This window comes from Pipra filicauda, unplaced genomic scaffold, assembly GCF_003945595.2.
Source record: "Pipra filicauda isolate LSUMZ 115617 unplaced genomic scaffold, ASM394559v2 scaffold114_size2234877_pilon, whole genome shotgun sequence".
Taxonomy (NCBI): domain Eukaryota; kingdom Metazoa; phylum Chordata; class Aves; order Passeriformes; family Pipridae; genus Pipra; species Pipra filicauda.
Genome location: NW_024103596.1, coordinates 1,140,246 through 1,159,641, shown reverse-complemented (window position 1 = coordinate 1,159,641; position 19,396 = coordinate 1,140,246). Strand labels below are relative to the sequence as shown.

Here is a 19,396-nt window from a genome sequence, read left to right as displayed (position 1 = left end):
TCACTGCGTGCATTGTGCCCCCGAGGGGAACGGGTCCAGATTTCTTTGCTGCCTAAGAAATTCTGCTCTGCTAAAGGAAGAGGGGTTTGGGTTGTGTTTCCCACCCCCAGACTCATGGTTGGGGCAAAACAATCTCACATGAGCCATCTTAAACACAGAAAAGACCAGACACTGCGGCTTTACAGTGAATAACCCAGGTCTGAGGAGCAGCAGTGTCTCCTGTTCTGGGGTTTGTCTTAACTTCAAAGCTCAAGTGTCTTATTTCCGATTTGTTTTTACCTCCACACACATCCGCTGACTGTCCTGTTCACCCCTGAACTGCAGGGCTAAGCCAGAAACTTCAAGCAGAGCAAACTGGGTCAGGAGAAACAGATGTGAAGTCCTTCATTTGGGACTGACCTGGATGGACTCCTCCATCAACACGTGTGCACAAGCCTTGGCTGCTCGTGGTTCTCCCTGCCCCCAGCAGCTGTGTTTGTACAGCACCTAAGACCAGGGTACCCCGGGTTGGGAGGAGGGCTCCTCAACCCTCTCTAGGACAAACACACGTTAATACTGTTGCCAGGTCTGCCCCAAGGACTTCCTTGCTCCAGGAGATGCCCAAGGAGCAATGTGATTGCAGATTACATGATTCAAGTTGTCCTGGTTGGGGGATTAACCTGAGGTTCTTCTTGCTCTCCCATTTTCTAAATAAAACATGGTTATGCAAAGAGTATCAGAAAGCCTCACTCCATAGTTTGGGCAAGCAAATTCCTTCCTAGCTGCATTCAATGCCTCTGAAAATCCTGATGATAGACATGTCTCATGCACAGCGCCTGTTATTCCCTTCTCCCCCTTTGCAGTTTTCCATCCTTTCTACCAGCTTGCCCCAGAATAAGTGCATTGTCCCACTTGCAGGGAATGACCTAACTGACTTGGATCAAGTATTTTGTAATGACGTGCAGCGCTTGCCTGTGAACTTTCTGTCATGGCAGGATTACGAACAGAACTTGGTAGTTCTCCACTGGCTTCTGTTCACTGGTTTTCTAATTTGCTTCTCATCTGTGCCTCATTATATGTCCAGATTTCTGTTACTTATCTGCTGCAATTTCACATCGTTAACAAGCTGCCAGTTTTTTCCACAGATTGTTGTTCTTCCTCATCCCTTGACAATTATTCTGCATTGCTTGTTTTACCTCAGGATACCTTTCCCTATGAAAAACTCCTCAAATACCTTGTTTCGGCTTTTCTAAGGAAAATTTGTGTTTATGTCTGCTTCCAAACGTTGAATCTCGCACGCAAACTATCTAGTCTGCCCAAACGGCATAAAGCAATAACAGGATGAGAAATAGCTTTGCACAAACACCAATTCCTTTGTAAAACATCAGGGCATAATTGCAAATGCTATTGTTTTTTTTTCTCGTGGCTGTGGTAGAGTCTATCACCACAGATTTAGTCAGAGAATGAGAGGAGGAACCCAAACCAGGGGCGCTGAACACGGTCATTCATTCCCAGATAATAATCTGCCATTCATTCCAGGCATTCAGACATCTGAAGCTACTTAGTATTTCAGTAAGTAGTGTGGTTTGCTGTAGAGAGAAGCCCTTAAGTAAAGAGAACGTGGAAATTTTTGGTAGAGGACATGCAGTTAATGGCCTCAGAAAAGGCCTGGGAAGAATTTATTTCATTTTCAGCTGCTGTTTCTAGTTGTCTTACAGGCTCAGACAGGGCTGAGCAGAACATTTTACGACAGCTACTGTGCCCTTCAGTGGTGGGCCAGCCCTCAAGGCATACCAGGCTGCAGTGGAGAGCCTCCCCCAGCTCCTCTATTAAGGGAACTAGAGAGGCATGTTTGTGGTCTCTCTTCCCAGACAGCTTTTTTTTTCCAGGAGCCAGGCTCTAATGAATCTCAAGATTAGGCACAACAATAAGCAACACAGGAGACTGGGCCACTGACACGGTAATTGCAGTTATTCCCAGGTTTCTGGGAAACCCAGTGTAGCTCAGAGCTGATCCAGAGCATGACAGAGAGTCAGCAGAGAATTTATTTCATCCCTTTCAACTCTTCAGAAAGGCCGCCTGGAAATCCGATAGGATGTCAGTCCAGGCCCACCCTTCTGTGCAGGGCTGAAGCATTTTGCTTGTGGCAGCCTTTGTCTGGCAGGGGGGAGAGGGGAAGCAGCTGCTGGGCTTTTGCTTAGACAGAAAAAGCTTTCAGTGACACTGGCTTAGAGACTGGTGTTTCTGCCTTTGATGCTGGCAGATCTGGAGACAGGCATTTTATCCTGGAAAAGTTCCCCACTGGTTGGGGTTCAAAGCTCTGCTCCCCTCCCAGCAAGAGGGCAGCAGGGCAGCCCTCCCCTCCAGCCCAGGTGAGGAGGCACAGGAATTCCTTGGTTAACCCAAGAGAGGAAGAGCTCTGTAACCACCAGCTGCCAAACCACAAGCACCTCAGGGGAGATTCTTGTGGAGAGCACCTGGCTGAACTAGAATATGGTCTGTCTTTTCTATGGATGGAAATTCTCATCACCTAAGGAATCATACCTGGCCCTCTTACCTGCTTTAGGCAGAGCCCTCAGCCAAGCCCAGGCAGAGCCAGCCTTATAAAGACTGGACTCGTGTGCATCTCCTGCTCTGGTTTTTCTAGTCTGCTCTGTTTCTGTGATTCTGCAGCAGAGTGCAAATCAGAGCACCTCCAGCATCTCCTGTAACACCAGGACAGTGCAAAAGAGTTGTTGTAAAGCCCCTTTGACTCCTCCCTCTCTGAGGAGGAGATGGGGAGGGGGATTCACTCATCCAGAATCCACTCTTGGGATTTTTCAAGGGGCTTGGGAAACTAAAGCTAGGAGCTGATCTTATCTGGAATCTGTCCCACATTCCTTAATTTATTATCTGGACATTTGGAAAATGCAAATATCTCCAATTAAAAACAAGAACCATTTGTGTTTCATGGTCAGTGCAGATTTATTTCTGACAATACAATAAATTCAGCACAGATTGGAAGCAGCTGCCCCAGCTCTAAGTACCTGAAGTTCCCCCTCCTTGTCCCCAGGCCTGGGGCTCAGATGCAGTCATGCCATAAGGGGCATGGCCAAGGGGACAGCTCAGCATTGTCCTTGCTTACACAAGAAAATAAATGCTCCTAGGCAAGGACTGGGAAGGGAGCTTGGTCATGGAAAACCTGAGAGCCAAATCAATCTACTTAAAAAGTGATTGATTCCTCCAGCGCAGAGAGGAAGCAGGAACACGGCTTATGGATATAGGGGAACACATTTTATTAAAAGGAAAAAATCCCTCTGACTAGCATCCTTCAATAAATCTTCATTTGGGCTCCTGTCATTCCCAAGAGGCGCAGTGCAGAGATGTATCCTACTCTATCCGTAAGAAAGAGCTGCACAAAGGCAGGGATGCTGATCATCCCCAAACCTCAGCTCTGCCACCACATGCCAGATCTCCCTGTATCCAGGCAAAACACCCCAGGACCAGTAACCCTGAAAAGGTGCCTGCAACTTTGCACCACTCCAAATACACAAATCCTGTTTCATATCCTGAGGGTAGAACAGGCTGTTTCACTTCCCTTCACCTGCTTCCCTTCTGCCTCGTCTCACCTATTTGGATCACAAGATGCCCAGAGCAGGATTATTTTTATTGCCACCTGGGGAAAAGCTATGTAAATATTGCAGCTTTTGGTCCACATGCCTTCCCCCCAGGCAGCCTGTGAGCTTCCCAAGAGGGAAGTGGTAGGACACCAGCTCTGGTTATTCCCCCAGCTGTGGGAGAATCAGTATTGCACTGAGCTCTCCACACAGACACCGGATAAATCACTGGAATTCTCCTTCCTGACAGTTGTGAAGAGCTCCTTCTCCCCGTGCCTTGAGATGTTTATGACAGAGAAGCATAGGAGGGGTCAGGGAAAGATTTTGCTGAAAATACTTTACAATGAGAGACCTTTGGTTTCTTTCCTTTGTAAATGTGGAAGCTACATAGTCAGAATTTCCATTTACAGTATGATAATAAACAGTGAGACAAAAGTTCTCATAGGAAAAGGGTTGAGATGATTGTTTGGAAGAACAGAAAAAAGGTATTTTTGAAAACATGTCTGTTTCTTTTAAATTTCCTTTTCCTCTTGAGCAACTCATCTGCCGGTCACAGCATTTGGTCCCTGTCAAGCAAGTCAGCTCCAGCCAGAACATCCAAGTGCAGAGAGGAGTTTTGTTGTGTTCTTTTTGAAACCAACTCTTGCAATCACTAGAGAGCGAAGCACCAGGTAACATGGTGCTTTTTTGCAGCACAGTTAAGTTCCTTCCAACATGCTTTGGCTATCAGGAAGAGGCACTATGGGCATTTCAACCATTTAAGTTACAACTTAAAAACATTTGCATAAACCAGCTGCAGCTCCTCTGCCCAGAGGCTGCTCTGTTGGCAGACACTGAGGAAACACAAGTTCTCAGGCAGGAATTGCACTACAAGATGAAGAGCACATTGGCTTTATTACACCATGAAAGAGCATAAAGCCAAGAGACAGTCAACCAAAATAGCGAGCAGAGCACATTTAGTGATGAGCAAACCCTGCAGAGTTTTCTGTCACATCCATCAGTTATGGTTTGCAGGTGGGTTGTTTGCAACAGGGCTATCAGCCACTACCACAAACCAGCATGTTTTGCCAACAGTATCACTGATACAACTTCCCTGAGCCCTTGCTTTAAAGCAGACTTCACACATACACACACACACAAATTATTAATTTTCACCTATTAGTATTGAAACGCTCAGTATCCAGCTGGATAAATCCTTTTCAGTCACTGTCCTGTGTTAAACTCACGGCTGCATTTAACACTACTCACAGCTGTGCTTCAGTAAACAGCAGATTAATTCCTGCACAGACGAGTTTGCCAAAGTCCCCAGGAGCTTTTAGACCATCAGACACTAAGCAGGGAAATATTGCAAGGAAAAAAAACCCAGCTAAACCACAGAATTGCTTACCTGCTGGGAATTGTGGAGGCACAGCCAACAGCAGCCTGCTGCAATGACCACGCTGGGGCCAGGAGAGCTCAGCTTTGCCAAATTTAAAGGGTCAGCCCCAGCAAGGTGTGCTGGGAGAGGGAGCCCTGCTCCTCTGAGCATAGCGGGGTGCACGGGGAAAAGGGACAAGAGCACCTGCAGGAGGTGCTCTTCTGAAGCACTCTTGAAAATGACTTCTGTGAGGGTTGAGGGGTGAGGAGCTTGGATCTCAGCTGATTTGGTCACAAAGGGAAGGTTACTCATTGAAATACAGCTCCAATGAGGGACACCTGTGTACTCCCAGTGATGCTGTGGGGCCGGTGTTGCTGTCACACGTGCCCAGTCCAACAGCCCATCTCTACATCGTGAGATCCTGCTTCCCACTTAGTCTTGGAAGGAAATTTGAATTTTGAAATGTGTGAGCCTCATGTGGCCCCACAGGGCCTGGATCCTGGCACGTTGGTCCCAGTGCTGCCCATTTAGAAGGCATCCAGGTGACATGGCAGCTGCCTTTGGTGGTGAGGAGCCAGGTTCTCCAGCTAACCATGCTCTGTTTCTGTCAGGACAGTAGTGAGGCAGCAGATGGAGGTGGCCCCTGGGATGAAGAGGTCACCAAGTGGTGGGGAGAGTGGAGCTCCTGGTCCACCTGCTCCCGGTCCTGCGGAGGAGGCGTGATGTCCCGGGAGAGGCACTGCTTGAGACAGAGGTGAGTCATGTCCCAGCCTGAGCCCTTGGCCAGGTCTCAAGTGGCAGAAAAGAAATTGGGTGCCCTGACCCGCATTTTGGGGCCAAACCTCCTTGTTTTGCAGGGTTGGCCATTCCCTCATCCGTGGCCTCTGGGAAAGGAAGGCAGCTGTTGTCCATGGAGCAAGGCAGTGGTGGGGAGAAGCACACCCCTGAACATCTCCCCCACTCAGCTTGACTTGTCTGATGGGGAGCAGGGGTTGGTCCCCTCCTGGGGTCTGTGGGAGACTTGAAGATGACGGAACTGTGGGCTGGAGAAGGCTAGCTCTGTTCCCCTTCCCCTTTCCTTCACAAACCCTCACTTACAAGGGCTGCTCAACCAACCTAACCCTGATTTGTGACCAGCTAAGGATGTGGCTGCATATTCCCAGACACCGTATGGAGACTTGATTTACTCCTGGCAGGAACCAGCTCAGCCACATCTCAGCAATTTCTCCTCTTTATTCCCTGCAGAGCTGGCAAGTTTTTTCCCCTCTGTCATTTATCCGGCTGTCACCTGACAGCATCTCCATTTGTCCCCTACAGCCACTTGTCCCCTACAGCTGCTACAGTCGTGGTGTCAGTCAGACTGGATTTGTGGGAGTGGGGAGAGCTGGAGAGCTTCAGCTGCCTGAACTCCTGCTGTTCCCTCTGGGTCACCTTGCCACCAAACCCTCCTCCTCCTCCTCCTCCTCCAGCACCTCCCTAACCTGCTGCTCCAGGCTCCTGAGGTGTTAATGAGAGCTGGAATCCTGCAGCACAGCCAGCTTTCCCTTCTGCATGAATGCACTCCTGAGTGGAGGAAACTCAAACTAGGGCCCCCAACCTGCCCTCCTTCGTGCAGCAGAAAGCTCCTTTTATGTGGGCTGGTTGGCAGCATGGTGAGGGTCCAGATGTGCTGCAGCACCTTCTCTCTGGGTGTGGCCTCCCTGGATGTCTCTGCTGCTGCTCCTCCTCCTCCCCAGCACCCAGTGGCCATGATGGGAAAGCCATGGGAAACAGAGAACAGGGATGGAGGCTGGGGCTGTCCCACATGCCCCACAGCCAGGGCAATCCTTCTGCCCTTTGCCTCCTGCCAGAAGAGGGATTTTTCTCTCCATTTGGCATTGGCTCTATCCTTGACTCCACAGCTGGGGTGGGGAGGCTCTGTGTGGTTTTTTTACTCTGGGGATCAGCTAAAGCATCAAGTGTTGAAATTCCCATGGTTTTGGTATATCACCCGCACCAAGCCTTTCCTGTTAGTCTTTTAAGCTGGCCAGTCCTTATGAGAGGTGGCATCTCTCTGCCTACTGCACAGTGAATCCTGAAATCAGCTCCCCTGGTCACTGCAAGTTCTGGGCGCTTCCATGGAAGTGATGAATCATCAGGGTCTATTGTCCTTTGGGTCACATCAACCCTTTTGGAGCTCAGAGGTGAAGGGACACAGAGGCAGTGATACTGCAGTTGCTCTCTGTCTGCTCAACCTGCCCCAAAAAGAGAGTAGCCTAAAACCACAGCTCACCTAAAAGCACTGAAAATCTGTTTCAGAGGAGATGTTGGCCAGTCTAGATCCAGAAGGCTTTGCTCCGATAAAATGCCTGCCTTGTTTCTCCCCTCTAAGTCAGGTCTGACTCGTCTGTCATCCTCAGTACCTTGGTACTTCATAGATCTCCATCTCATGTCTGGAAATTTCTGCTTTCCAGGCTCCAGATGCCCCAGGGAACAAACAGCACCATGTGTGTTGGTCAAGCCAAGCACTACCAACTGTGCCAGCAGCAGGTGAGAATCACTTCCAGTACTGACTGGTCCTTACTGGGGGATGTGGGACTCCAGGGGTCCCACCTGGAGCTGCAAGAGCATCAGCACTCAGGGTGGGACTGATCCTACAGAGGAGCAGAGACAAGGGGTAGGATCCACTCCTGGGGTGGTGGATGATGGGCCTTTGAGGACGTAGGAGATGGGCTTTACTGGCTGGGACTGAGAGATGGGGGAAAAGAATGTAAAAACATATTTCTTGTGGGGTGAGGGGAGGGATGAAGTTTTTCCTGTATGCTTTTCCCTTTGCCGGAAGGAATTTTTGCAGGGCTGTTAAATACAGCTGTCTGAGAGCCCCTTGGCAATGAAGCCCTGGCCTTTCTGCCTGTATTAGGGCACCTCAGAGTCCATTGCTAATTCCTTCCAGGGTGGACAGGGCATTTTCATCCTCCAAGGATGCAGCAGTGACAAGCAGCTGTCACAACCATGGCTGTGACATAGGGAGCTTTGATGGTATTTATTCCCTCCATAGCCCTGCCCAGCCAACACAGCAAGCTTCAAACAGCAGCAGTGCTCCAGTTTCAATGCCAAAGCCTTTGGGAAGCACTACTACCACTGGATGCCCCTTTATCCAGGTGAGTTTTCACAGCTTCACACAAAGGATGAGAGTGAGAAAACACCCACAGAATCTCCTCAGGCACAGAGGGGGAAGGTCCTGGGGACAAGGGATAGATGCTCCTGGCTGGTCTGGAAGTCCTTCCCTGTGCTCTCTGCTTTGGAGAAATCATTCCCTGTCTCTTCACAGAACCCCTCAACCCATTCAGGCCTCCTGTCTCCCTGCACTGCTCCTGTTTCAGGTCGTGCAGCAGCAAGCAGTGGTGGGCAGACAGGACATGGGCTTCTCTGGGTTGTCTTGGCTAACCAGCACTCATCTTGGCAGAGTGGGTGTTCATGCTCCTTGTGCCTTCTACCTGTTTGGCTGCCTCTCACCCAGCCTGCTTCCCACTGGGCTGGTGCTGGGTTGTTCTGAGCAAGATACTCATCCATTCCCTGCAAACTCAAGACAGATGGCTTCACGTGGGTGTCCAGTTGTCCCTTGAGGCTCAGACTGAGCTCACCTAAGGTAGATTACCCTGTTTCTGGACTCACCTGTTCTTCAATTATCTGCTAAGAAGACATGGAGCATCTGCACCTACAGCTTCAGCTTCTCAGCTGAACGGGGTGTAGCTGGCCACAGCCCCACAGAGTCAATAGCCCTCTTGGCAAAGAAGAGGGTTTGCCAGCAAGAAGTATTTCTGCTAGGGACAGTTCCCAGATGCAGCCTCATACCATGACCCCTTCACTACTACAAAATCCGTAGATTTGGGGTCTGATCTCAATCAGCAGGAACATCAAGGTGACATCAAACCATCAGTGTGGATAAGGGAAAGGTCCCCTTCCTTGCTGCACGTCTCTGAGCACTTTGACCTGCCTGGTGACTCTGTGCCTCTGTCCCTTCAGATGACTACACCAGTATCTCCAACAAGCCCTGTGACCTCCAGTGCACCACTCGGAGTGGGGAGAGGCAGCTGATGGCCCGAGCACAGGATGGTACCTCCTGCAAGGACAGGACCTATCAAGGGGTCTGCATCAATGGAAAGTGTGAGGTGAGGCTCTGGGAGGAAGTAGTAGAAAATTTGGGACTATAGTTGCATGACTGCACCTCCTGCTCATTGCAAGGCCAACGGGTCCCTGCAGGGAATTGAAACCCAGGCCTGGTGTTGGATTTGTTCATTACACCCCCCCCCCCCAAACCCCACCAAAAGAGCACAGTAGCATTTCCTGGGAAAGACCCTGCCCTGTGGAGATAAGCTGGCCCCAGGAAACCCTCTCTTGTTTTGTTCTTTGCAGCCGGTTGGGTGCGATGGGAGCCTGTACTCGCCCCGGACGATGGACAGATGCAGGGTGTGTGGAGGGGACGGCAGCACTTGCCACCGTGTCTCGGGCAGCTTCCGAAAGGCAGTCTCACAGATAGGTACTCCCTGCTACCACAGTCCAGAGACTTCACCTGCTACTTCCTACCACCAACTGGCTTAAACAAGGGTAGGAGTTTCCCAGCTGCTTGGTGGAAAGAGCTGAGGAGTGCCACCCCTGCTTAAATGCCTGGTTTTGTCCTTTTCACTTAACCATCAGAGGAGATTGGTTTGATGTGCTGCACATTAGGCTGGTAAGGTTTCCCTTCACCTCTTTACAATAGGAAGCAGCTGGGGATCTCTTTGTTCCTATTGATTTTGGCGTCTTGCCCACCTCAGATAATGTGAAGAGATCAATGAATCTTCTTTTATTCGTGCTACGTGTTCATTTGAAACTTGAGCTATGATGAGGGTCACAGCATTTTTTTCAGCCTGCACTTAATCTCCTGCTTTCCCCAGTCCTGTGGCTGGCACAGCTCAGGGACAGTCCCCTCTGAAACCAGGCTGAGGATTCATCCCTTGCAACCTCATGGCCCAGTCCTCCACCCACAGAAGGAATAGACTGTGGTATGCTCATTAGTAATTAATCAACTGTGGTTTGAGGATGTTTTGGAACATCATTTCACACTGTTGTTGTTTCACTAGTCTGCCTCCCTCTCTACAAACACCAGACTAGAAAAGCACTTGGGCCCCTTTCCAGAGCAGGGGGAATGGTGCTATCCCCACTAGCAGTACGGGTACAGGTTTGGCCTCCCATTCCATCCCTCCTAAAATCTTATAGAACAGACAAGACCTGCATTTCTAGCAAGGAAGACAAACTGCCAAACCATGCGACTTTAAGAGCCTCTGATTTCCTCTCCCTTTAAAGGTCAATTTTTATGTTACTCCTGAGACAAATTCCATGGAGTCAGAAGCTTAGGGGACCTATGGTCTTTTTCCATCTTCTGTTCTGCATCAGCCCTGATTGCTACTAAGCTTTTTTCTGTGCTCTTGCCAGAAAGAGTGTGAGAAACACATTCATCCACACCCCCAAAGCCAGACTGTTTCACTTGTGCAGTTCCTTCCTGACTCCAAACCCAGCAGTGCTCAGACTGGACTTGTGATGGTGATCTGTAATGGGATTTCAGAGGGGACCTTGGATTAGAGCTCACAGACTGGTGCAACATGCATTTATGCCCTTGGCATCCTGCTCCTGAAAGGCAGCCCTGCCCCCTACAAACATGCTTTTCCCACGAGCTGATTTTCCCATCCAGACCTTTTGATTCTGTCCTTGGGGGTCTCCTCACGCTCTGTTCTGTTCCTCAGGTTACGTGTTCGTCACCAACATCCCTGCTGGTGCCACGGACATCCTCATCATTGAGCGCAGGAAAACAGAAAACATCCTGGGTAAGCAGGGGAGCCAGATGGATGTGGAGATCCCAGTTCAGCTGCCTGGGAGGTGGGAGGAGGCTCTGTGCATTCCCACGTGTGAGCGTTTCCTCCAAGGTAACACAGGGGTGCTTCCCCTCTCCATAAATCAAGGCTACCACATCTCCAGTGGCAGGAGAGACATTTGGAACCCAAGCTCGCTATGGGCAGGGTCTGGTGTTCTTTTTCTGCTGGACTTTTCTCGTTGATGGGCTGTTTTCTCTCCTCATTGCCACTGAAGCCCCAGTGTTCCACAGAGCGCCACATTTGTCTGTTTTCTCTCTCTTTGAAGCACTTGCAGATGAATCTGGGCATTTCTTCTTCAATGGCAACTCTGCCATTGACAATCCCCAGAACTTCAGGGTGGCTGGCACCGTCTTCAAGTACCGGAGGCCCTCGAGCCTGAACTCGGATGGGCTGGAATACATCATGGCTCATGGGCCCACTAACCAGTCTCTGAATGCCATGGTATGTGAAGGGCTAGTTTTAGGCTTTGCTGTCTTGCCTGCTTCTCTCAGACAGAAGGAATATAACCTGGTTCCCAAGCCAAACCTGCATGTGTAGGTGGCCGAGGAAGCCAGATAATCTTGGCAAGGGGTGGCTCTCCTTTTGGATTTGTGAGGATGCTGTCTTCTCTCAACATCCATCACCAAACAGATGTGGCTAGAAGAGGTTTCTGGGAAAGCACACATCCCTAAAATGAAAGCAGTTTTTTCTCTCTCTTTCCTCCAGTACTATAACTTTAATGGGAAAATGCCACACATAACTTATGACTACACTGTGCCACGGATGCCGCCGCTCCAAACCGCAGCCCCTGCTCTAGCCAGACCTCTCTATCATCACCTACCAGAGACCAGCCAGAACCACCCCATGCCAGCCAACTCCAGAGCTGCCCAGGACTTCAATGCCACATGGCTCTCCCTGTCTCCAGACGACACCAGCGAACAGCTTCCTCTAAGAGAAGGGCATGAAGATTTGGACTTCAGTCACCCGCACTTCTTCCAGACCAACTCCACCAGTCAGACCCGGGACTGGGGCTGGGAACAAAGTGAAGAGAAGGAGAAGTATGACTTCCAGATCAGACAGATTTACCATGCCAACACAGCAGGAGAGGAAGAGGAGGAGGAAGCACCAGCAATTGGTGGAGAAACAGAGTTGGGTCGGTTGCTTTGTTTTTCCTTCTCCTGTTTTACTGATTGAAAGCAGACGTCCCACTCTGGTCTTCTTGAAATCTAAAGTGGCTTTACCATTGGGGTGGACAGGAGGGAATGATGGAATGGGGTGGAGACTGCTAGGGAGCAGCAAGGGCCAGCAGCTCTGTGGGGGAAGGGGAGCTGGGAGAGGGTGGGCACCATATGGATCAGGCATGGCAGTGCCTCAGCGCCTGAGCTTGGCAGGCAGGGCAGTGACAGCAGCAGGGCCTAGCAACAGTCCAGTGATCATCAGGTGGCAAGTCAAATCTGAGGTCAATCTGGAGAGCCAAAAAGCAATTCAGAAACAAAGGACATCTGCAACATTCCTCAGCCCAGGACTGAAGGCCCAGACTTGAGCTTAAATGGAGCTCCAGAGCAGATAGAGAGGTTGGTCAGAGTAAGTAAGGCCTCTTGGTGCTCCCTGGTGGCAATTTATGATTTTGAGGCCAAATACTGAATGTTTTTTGCCTTGCTAAATGTCACATGCTGAAATACAAGCCATCCAGTGTAGTTAAAGCATCCCTGTGTTTTTCTTCCAGCTCTCAGGTTCAACCAAATCTCCATCAGCACGGCTGTGCCCTACAGCATGAGGAGACCCGAGCTCTCGGAGAACAGCCACGTAGCATCCTCCAGGCTGCGTCTCTTCAGGAGGCTGTGCCACAGAGACCCTCACAACACTGCCTTTTGCAGGGAGCTGCAGCACCTGGCAGCCAGGATGGCCCCAAGGAACTCCTCAGCAGGGCTATGGACTGGGGCAGCTGCCCCGTGGCCACAGGGCCTCCACAAGGGGCCGGCCCGTAAGAACTCACTGGAGGACTTGAAGGTGGAGGCATTTGCTGGGAGTCAGGGGCCAGCAGCCAACTACAGCATGGTGGCATCTGTGGAGAGCCCTCTGCGAGGTGCCAGCCCAACTGTGGACATCAGCCAGGCAGAGCCTCTGCGAGCCCCTGGCACGGAAAGGTGGCACTTGGTCTCCTGGGCAAAGCAGGGGCGTGGTTAGCTGGGGAGGGAGGGTCAAGCCAGTCCTCTGGCAGTCTCCCTGCTGTCCTTGATGACCCCGTTCACCAGTGTCTATCCCTGGTAGCTGCTGTAGTTGCTTCCTTGAAAGACCGAGTGTCACAACTGGCCTGACACAAAGCTCACAGAACATATTTCAGGTCCTGCTGCCATTTAAATGGATGCTTTAGAACCTGCAAGGCCAATGCTGGTGTGGTTGTAAAGAAGGCCAGGAGTCTATAGCATGTCACATACACACATTTCCCACCACATCATGCCCTGCCTGTCCCATTCCTCTGAGCACGTAAGCTTATGAAACTTCTGTAAACATTTGGCAGGAGACTGAGGGCCAACTTTGAAATATTTCTGGCAAGCCACACGTGAACTCTCCCTGCCACATTATATGATATGAGAGACACCTTGCTTGAGCTCCCCTTTCCAACCTAAATCATGGCTCTCAAGGTGGTAGTATGAGCTGAGGCTGAGGGCACCCACATGGCTGAAAGACCATAATATACATGAGACTTACTGTGAATGATGCTTTCTCCTTGCTAGTTGAATTCAGGAGGTGGATCAAGGCTTTGCACTCTCTGTTCATCAGTGGTTTGCCTTGCCCAGGGTGAGCAAGATGGTAGAGCAGAAACACTGGATTTCTTCCCATCTTCAAAAACAGAGAGGAGGAATTTTCCTCTATTTTATGTTTGCAGCAGTTTTTTTCAGTTTTCGCTCACGCCACCTCCTTTTTCTGCAGCAATGAGTTCGATGTGAGCCCCGTGGGCCATGATGACATCAGCTTGGCTGACATGTATCGGTGGAAAGTCTCAGCTTATGCCCCCTGCAGCTCCACATGCACTTCAGGTAGGTTTGGCTTCCAGTGGTTGATCACATGAGGTCCTTTTGGGGCGTTGATGGAGAGAATCCTGGTATTTTTTACATGGCAGGTAGAGTTTCAGATGCAGTGAGCACTCCAGTTATTTAATGATTGTGGGAGGAAGCTTTTTGATCTGAGCATGACTGAGAGAGGGTGTTGCTTGCCCAGCAGGTATCAGCTCCTCCTATGCAATGTGTGTGAGGTACGATGGAGTGGAAGTGGACGAATCGTACTGTGATGCCCTGACCCGACCAGAACCCACCCACGAATTTTGCACAGGGAGAGATTGCCAGCCTAGGTGAGTGGAAATGGCATCAGCTGTCCAGGGGCACAACAGATCTTTGTAAGGATCACTTTCTGCTCAAAGCATGCGGTCATTTTTGGGCTGTATGCACTTAGCCTTTGTATCCCCTTGTAAGCAAAAAGAGGGAAGGAATTTGGGATCTGATAAGAGCAAAGCATCACCAAGACCAGCATCACCATCACAGACGTATATGTGATAAGCAGTTTCATAGCAGCAGCTGCTGGGTGAGGGGGTCCCAAGTGTGCGGGCACAACCCTGCCACCCCACATCCCTTGTCCCCCTTACCTGGGTTTTCCTCTGTGTTTTCTCTCCTGGGGCTGCTCGTGGAGGTGGGAGACCAGCCGGTGGAGCGAGTGCTCCCGGACCTGCGGCGAGGGCTCTCAGTACCGCACCGTGCGCTGCTGGAAGATGCTGGCCCCGGGCTTTGACAGCTCCGTTTATGACGACCTCTGCGAGGCAGCGGGGCTGGCCAGGCCCATGGAGAGGAAAGCCTGCAAGAACAAGGCCTGTGGGCCCCAGTGGGAGCTCTCCGAGTGGTCCGAGGTAGGCAGTATGGGAGCCAGAGGTGAGGTAAGGAGGAGCCGGGGTTGGGATGGGGCCTGGAGGTATGTGGCTGGTAGATGGAGGGGGCTGAGGGAACCTCTGGGCAGCAGCATCCTTGGGAAACAAGGGCTGCCTTTATCCACAGCTCCCCTGTTCTGGCACTGCTCAGCAAAGGCCATTGCAAAACATTTTTTCCTAAGGTCGTTTCTCAAGCAGGGTGTTGACCAAGTGAAAGCCCTGCCAGCAAGAGGCTTTGCCTCCCTCTTCCGGAGGATCCAAACGGTTCTATCTGACTGAGAGCGAATGGAGAAACAATACCATGGAGATACAGAGAAATTAAACCTAACTGAAGTCCCTTTGGTTGACTTTCCACTTTTGACTGCTTGGGTTGTGGCCCAGTGACTTTGAACAGCAGTTCAACATTGAAGTGTTGGAGCTCTGGGTCCCAAACTAAAGGAGCACCAAAGATAGAGACAGATCCACCTTTTTCTGTCCCTGCTGGGGTCCTTCCCCTCTCTCCTAGTGCAGCAGGAGGAGGCATAGCTCCCTCCCACCCTTTCTCTCTGCTCCTGAGCCCGGGGCTGACTCGGTGTGCCCCTTGCAGTGCTCGGCCCGGTGTGGCGCGCAGGGGACGATGAGGCGGGAGGTGCGCTGCTCCGTGGAGGTGTCCCTGTGTGACAAGACCCAGAAGCCCAGCAGTGAGAAGGTGTGCACAGGCCCCCCCTGTGACCGCCGCTGGACCGCCTCGGACTGGGGCCCGGTGAGTCCAGAGGGGCTGCTTGTCCTTGCTCCCAGTGCCAGGGGCGCAGGGCTGGCGGGAGGGAGCAGGTGGGCAGACACGCTGCAGCTCTCCTTTGGCTTTCTTCTGGCAGAGGCCAAGCAAAAGAAACTAGAATAATCTGTATTTTTGCCTCTCTGTGCTATACATTTTGGTTAACTCTGAGGTGAGCTCCATTCCATAACCTGAGAAGCTCATAGCACCTGGAGAATGGAAGCGCCTGGCTAAATGTACCTCTAAAGCCCCTTGGGATCCAGTGCCACAGTCCAAGTGGCAGGGCTAGACTCTGGACTCAGTTCTCCTGGCACCACTGACCCTGACCTCTCCCCTTTCTTGCTTTCTGATGTGTCTAAATGCCCTGTGTTCCTCCAAGTGCTCAGGTTCGTGTGGCGAGGGACGCATGAGCCGCTTCATCGCGTGTCGCAACCTGGAGGGGAAAGTGATCTCCAACTCCCAGTGTGACCCAGCCACCAAGCCCCTGGCTGTTCATCCGTGTGGAGACAAGGACTGTCCTGCACACTGGGTGGAGCAGGAGTGGGAACAGGTAAAGCTGGCCCTGTGTCCTCAGCCCACCTTTCCACCCCGTATCCCACAGGACATGGTGGGAGCCTGGTTCCCTTGGCAGAGCAAGGTTGTGTAGTGTGACCTCCAGCCATGGAGCTATACCCTTGTCCTAGCTACTTTTAGAAACAGGGAATGACTAATGATAACCCCAGCTTGTCCCTGCTCTGCCACCCCAAAGTTTGTGGCATTTGCTGCCTTCCCAGGGATCTCCATTGGAGGGCAGCAATGTTCTAAGGAAACCGTCCTCCTCTCCCACCTGGCTGGGAGTTGCAGACACCTCAGCAGAGCTTTTCCAGAACCTGCACTCACCCCTGAAAAGATTTTGGTCCCGCCACTAAAGAGAAAAACCAGCCTCATCCTTGATAAATAACAGCTGGAGGTAAACCTGAACCCTGGAAATCACCACGACTGTGTACTTGCCTCAGGAATTAGTGAACATGGTCCAGGTGTTCCATTCTACCAATCAGTCTCTGCCTGTCTCCTTCTGCTCTTTGTGTTGCTAAAGACTTTAGGCTTTCCCATACAAGCTGATCCAAATCCCAGAGCGTCCAGAAGGATACCTGGAGTCAGTTGTGGAGCTTGGACTTTTTCTTTGAAGTCTTGAGCAAAATAGAGATTCATAAAGCACTAAGGAAAAAGGTTTCTAGGAAAAAAGGGAAGCAGCCAAGGCCTCTCCCTGCCAGCCATAGCTAAACCTCTGTTCCCACTTTGCTCCCTTTATAGCTGCTGATTACACTCAGTTGAGTCTCACCCAGCACTGGTAACGAGCACAAACTGGTTAAACCTGGGGACCCAAGGCAGTTTGATACCTGTCCTCTGCTCTGGCCCTCGGTGTGGGTCATGCACAGTCCTGCAGTACAGTTTTCAGCTGTGTCCAGGCTTTCAAACTCAGCAGAGCTCTGAAAGACCAGCTGAGCTCCCCACCTTTGCCTGTGCCAGCTTCTTTGCCGTGTTCCCTCAGCTGAGGAGCTGTGAGTTCACAGGATGACTAAGGGTGGATGCAAGCCAGCCATGCTGACCCTGCAGTGGTGAAAAAGAGCACAAAGCAGTTAAATCTCAAACTGACAACTGCCTCCGCGAGGCTCAGGGAGTAGATCCTGCCTCCTGCTGCTTCTGGTGGTGTCCTGAGGGAGGGAGCCCTCCCAGCTAAGCCTGCATAGCTGTGGGCTCAGCAGTACTTGTCCATGTGCATCACCTGCAGTGCACCACTTCGGTCCCCTTGGGCCCATACAAAGCTTGTCGGTACTCCAGGATGTAGGTTGCTACATGCATACGCTGCGAGGTTTTCGAGAACATAGAAACACATAAAATAAGGCAGAAACAGCCTCTTGTAGTCTTACCTTGGCTGCTCCAGGTCCCCTGTGGTAGCTGCTCTCAAGGCCAGCCAAGGTGAACTCAGCTAAGCATTAATTACCAGCACCTGTCCCCCCTCCCTGGGAAACGTGCAGAAACGCGTTGCTCCTGTGACCTGGGCAGCACTTGCCTCCATTAGACTGGTGTTAGCACAGGCGTTAAGCACCTTGCTTCTGAGCTTACCTGAGGCTCTGCAGCTGCTGAGCCCCCTTTGTTACCTGGCTGCTCTGCTCCCTTCCCAGTGCGATGCCAGCTGCGGGCGAGGGACGAAGACCCGGCTCGTGCTGTGCGCGGGCCTGGAGAACGGTGTGTACAGGGAGTACCCTGAGAAGGACTGTGAAGCCTCTCAGAAACCCGAGGAACAAGCTGCCTGTTTCAGGAGGCCGTGTTCAACGTGGTTCACAACCTCCTGGTCTCAGGTAGGGCTGGGGGTGGTGGGGAAGGGCGATTGAGGCCTCGTAGCCCTGGGTGGTGGAGGGGGACCTGCGCTGAGGGTCTCTGGCAGCACGTTCTGCCGAGGGCTCTGCTAGGTCTGGATGGGACCCTGAGCTCTGCTTTTCTGCAGACCAGGTAGCAGGTTGAGGGACTGGCACACGCAGGCTGGAGAAAACCTTGGAGCATGTGGTTTATTGCCTCAAGCAAGAGCTTGCACCACACTGCAGGCATACAGGATACAGCCGTGCCCTCCTCTGCCAGGAGTACGTGTTCTGTCTTCCCCTGCTTTCCCTTGATGGTGGCTGCAGAGCATTTAGGGAATGAGAAGAGAGGAGAGCTGAGCCTGGCTCACAGCACTCATTTTCTCTCACAGTATCAACACTCCAAACAAAAATTTGAGTTGCATTAAAGAGATGAAAGCAAGATGAAAGCAAACTCCTCCCTTGCTCTGCCCCAACCCCAACTCAGGGATGCTCTCCTCCAGCAACAGAAAGGGAGCATAAGTTTGAGATCAGTGTGGGGTTTGATCCAAACCTCCTCAGGAATAGTCTCCAAAGCAGGGACCGGGAGGCCTCACTAGAAGAAAGAACTTGGGAGCTATAGAAAAATGAAAAATGCCTCTCACAGCCTCTTTCCTCTTTCTCGACCCCGACAGTGCAGCAAGACGTGTGGTGCTGGTGTGCGGCTGCGCGAGGTGAAGTGCTACCAGGGGGAAGCGCTGGCTCAGGGCTGTGACCCCACTTCCAAACCAGAAGCCAGGCAGACCTGCCAACTCCAGCCATGCCCCACAGAGGCACCAGGTACATCTGGGAGGGCAGGGGGGTAGAGGAGCCCTTGGGAGCTCTTTGCTCTCTGCTGGAGAAGCACAACTCCTTTTTAACCCCTTCTGTGTGTGCTTCTGTTCCCCAGAAGACGCCTGTGAGGACAAAGCGACGGCCAACTGTGTGCTGGTGCTGAAGGTGAAGCTGTGCTCTCACTGGTACTACAGGAAGGCTTGCTGCTGGTCCTGTCGGCTCAAGTCACCCTGAGTCCTGCCAGGCCCTACTTCCCTTCCAAGTTCAGGGGCGAGAGCCCCCTCGAGCCAGACTTTACCACTTGAAGCCACCCCACTTGGCTTGGCTGTGGAGCCAGTCCCTGTAGACCAGCCTGCTCAGTGAGGAAGGATTCCTAGGACTTAATCACTATTCCCTCTCCATCAAGAGGGTTTTTATCACAAAACAAACCATCAGTGCCTAGAAAGCTACTGAGAAGTGAGTTGGGAAAGCCTATCCCTGCTGTCACTGTCTCTGGGGATCACTAGTTGGAGGCGGAGGGGCACAGGGGCTGGCCCATGGCAGGGCACGAACAACAGCACCCATCTCTCTGGTCTGCCCTGCAGGACAACTTCCAAAACACTCCAAAAAATTGTGTCACAATAAAGAGATAAACTATAAACCTGTGGGTTTGGTATCCATGTACATAGGCCGGAGGCAAGGGAGGAGGGGGATGCAAGAGGAGCAAAAGCAGTGGCAGGAAGGGTGGGGAGGAAAAATCTTTGCACCAGTAGAACTTCCAGGCAGCACT

The 19,396-nt window shown here is 51.5% G+C and overlaps 1 protein-coding gene across 3 annotated transcripts; it reads left to right on the top strand.

Annotated features, from left to right (window-relative positions):
* Positions 1-5,521: 5,521 nt before the first annotated feature.
* On the top strand, positions 5,522-19,267 carry LOC113998180 (ADAMTS-like protein 2). Of its 3 annotated transcripts, none has more exons than XM_027740644.2 (17): positions 5,522-5,686; positions 7,386-7,461; positions 7,970-8,072; positions 8,938-9,083; positions 9,328-9,451; positions 10,695-10,775; positions 11,089-11,264; positions 11,529-11,955; positions 12,529-12,949; positions 13,737-13,843; positions 14,028-14,154; positions 14,490-14,703; positions 15,308-15,463; positions 15,855-16,025; positions 17,641-17,817; positions 18,489-18,633; positions 18,743-19,267. In XM_027740644.2, the coding sequence occupies exons 1-17, from the start codon at positions 5,526-5,528 to the stop codon at positions 18,859-18,861; spliced, it is 2,931 nt and encodes a 976-aa protein (XP_027596445.2). In that variant the 5' UTR covers positions 5,522-5,525; the 3' UTR covers positions 18,862-19,267. The 3 variants fall into 3 exon arrangements, 2 of the variants coding, with proteins under 2 accessions (XP_027596445.2, XP_039240050.1); XM_039384116.1 differs by having other exon boundaries at positions 14,025-14,154; XR_005564585.1 differs by lacking the exons at positions 18,489-18,633; positions 18,743-19,267 and having other exon boundaries at positions 14,025-14,154; positions 15,862-16,025; positions 17,641-17,690.
* Positions 19,268-19,396: the final 129 nt, after the last annotated feature.

Excerpts from the sequence above, each read along its gene's own strand:
- LOC113998180 (XM_039384116.1), top strand. The coding sequence starts at position 5,526 with ATGCTCTGTTTCTGTCAGGACAGTAGTGAGGCAGCAGATGGAGGTGGC. Across the intron at positions 9,452-10,694 it reads AAAGGCAGTCTCACAGATAG|GTTACGTGTTCGTCACCAAC; the intron begins GTACTCCCTGCT and ends TCTGTTCCTCAG. Across the intron at positions 15,464-15,854 it reads CCGCCTCGGACTGGGGCCCG|TGCTCAGGTTCGTGTGGCGA; the intron begins GTGAGTCCAGAG and ends TGTTCCTCCAAG.